Raw genomic sequence first — 1,900 nt, forward strand, 5'->3', positions numbered from 1 at the left:
CAAAAGAAAAAAGGGTCAAGTAAGAATTCCTATCTTTCTACTAGAAAGAAATGCACACCTTTTATATTATTTCCTCCTATACAGGTGCAATATTTAATATTAGGGATTACAATTTCATAACTTTAGCTTAAACTTATTATTCATTATAAGTATATGTACTCCTCAGCCTTTTAAGCAGAGAGAGATGAGATTTGAACTCTTAAAGACTAACTGACAGGTAAGTTTTCAGTCCCCTCATGCCATAAAAATGTTAGGCAGACCTCTTGTATTCTGTGCCCAAAGGCATGCATGGTGCTGTCTATAATTTTAAGAAAAAATATAGATGAGCTCCTGTCTGTTGAACTATCTATCTTTTTTTTGCCAGTATAATATGAAAAACAGATCCTTTTGAAGTGGGAAGATGTATAAAAATCATAGCATGTGTAATATTTCTTTGACTTTGTGGCATAAAGATCAATAAAAAGGAGAGAGATTTTTGGTGATTGCAATTGTGGAAAAGAATTCCTTATAAAAACATTGAAAGAAATGCGTGTCAGAGGGTAAAAGAGGAATTAGCTCACAAAACTTAAATCCTTGAAATACCGTGTTGCAGTATTTAGAGATGAGAAGAGGGACTGAGGAGCTCTTGAGCTGACAGTGAAGGCTGTTTCATAGATAAGGAGCGCATGTGATAGAGTGAGCTACGCATTCACAACCACAGTACAAATTTGTTCTAAGGCTCTCTCCCACTATTAGAGTACTCTGTGAGGGTCAGTGAACCACTTAAGAACTGCAGTGCTTCGCTTACTGCTTGTCCTGTAGTTATTTCTGCTTTAGTGTAGTTTAAATTACTATTGCTAAAAAAATGTCTATGCTAATGGAGTATCAAAAGTTTCCTCGTGATTGTCGAAATTATAAGAAAGGACTTGAAATAACTTGTTAAGCTGTGGGTCAACGGATCCTTTAAATAAAAATTAGCTGGCAGCATATTAATATGTCAACATAAAATACCACAGAATTTCTTCCACGAGCCTTGTCTCTCCCATCCAAAGATCATTTATCCTTCCTACCACATGAAAATATTCAGTATAATGCAAAAAAAAAAAAAAAGAAATATTATTTCTGGAACTATTTGTAGTTTTCAGTTAAAAAAAAAAAAAAGTTAATTCTTTTCTGTACTTACATATCTGTAGCTTCTTGGATCCTGTGAGCAGTGAAGGGCATTAGCAGGATGGCTTGACTGCCAAAGTTTACCCTTGCACATTGTTTTCAAGAGTGATTACGTGAGTCTCCTTTGTGGGAGGGGTAGGTTTTTTTCAAGTGCTTAAGTGTGCTGGTCTTGATTTGCTGCCTACTGTTTTATGGGATGTGAAAGCGTCTATTTTGAATACTTTTACAATTAGTCTGCTCAAAGAGAGTAATTAAAACAACCCCTCCGCCTTCCCCCTGAAGTTACGAATTACTGACTCTCATGGAAGGGACTTTACCCAGTGGTTTACTTGACGAATTGTTGACCAACTAAAATCCCTGAGTGAAACCCCTTTTTATATACCACTTGCATTTTAAAATACCATAAACTTAGTTTGTAGCAAAGAGCTGTATGATCAGCACATGCTTTAAAACTGCTTCTTACTGATCAGATCTGACACAGCACAAGAAAACCTCAGAACTGAGGCATGCCGAGATGCTGCGTAAAAACAAGCGTCTCGACAGCCCCTGTATGTTCCTAGCATGGTTTTAGTGTCATAATCATGAGGCTTTACGGAAGTGCCCTTTGAAAATACATGAGGGAGTTGAAGAGCTCTGGTGGTTTGAAACGTTCATGAGGATGTGTGCCTTTGTAAGCTGTTTATTGCATTTTGAGCAAATATAATAATAATAATAATAATAAATAATGTAAGATAAATACATTAACGATGAA

At 36.0% G+C, this 1,900-nt stretch overlaps 1 protein-coding gene across 1 annotated transcript in view; it reads right to left on the reverse strand.

Annotated features, from left to right (window-relative positions):
* GPR183 (G protein-coupled receptor 183) overlaps positions 1–1,272 on the reverse strand; it is an 8,939-nt gene extending 7,667 nt beyond the window's left edge. The window contains exon 1 of the mRNA XM_010189392.1: positions 1,163–1,272. Coding sequence (XP_010187694.1) covers positions 1,163–1,203 — 41 coding nt within the window. The 5' untranslated portion in view covers positions 1,204–1,272. The remainder of the gene's footprint in view (positions 1–1,162) is intronic.
* Between the last annotated feature and the right edge of the window lie 628 nt (positions 1,273–1,900).

The sequence above is a fragment of the Mesitornis unicolor genome, unplaced genomic scaffold, assembly GCF_000695765.1.
Source record: "Mesitornis unicolor isolate BGI_N332 unplaced genomic scaffold, ASM69576v1 scaffold43537, whole genome shotgun sequence".
Classification (NCBI taxonomy): Eukaryota; Metazoa; Chordata; class Aves; order Mesitornithiformes; family Mesitornithidae; genus Mesitornis; species Mesitornis unicolor.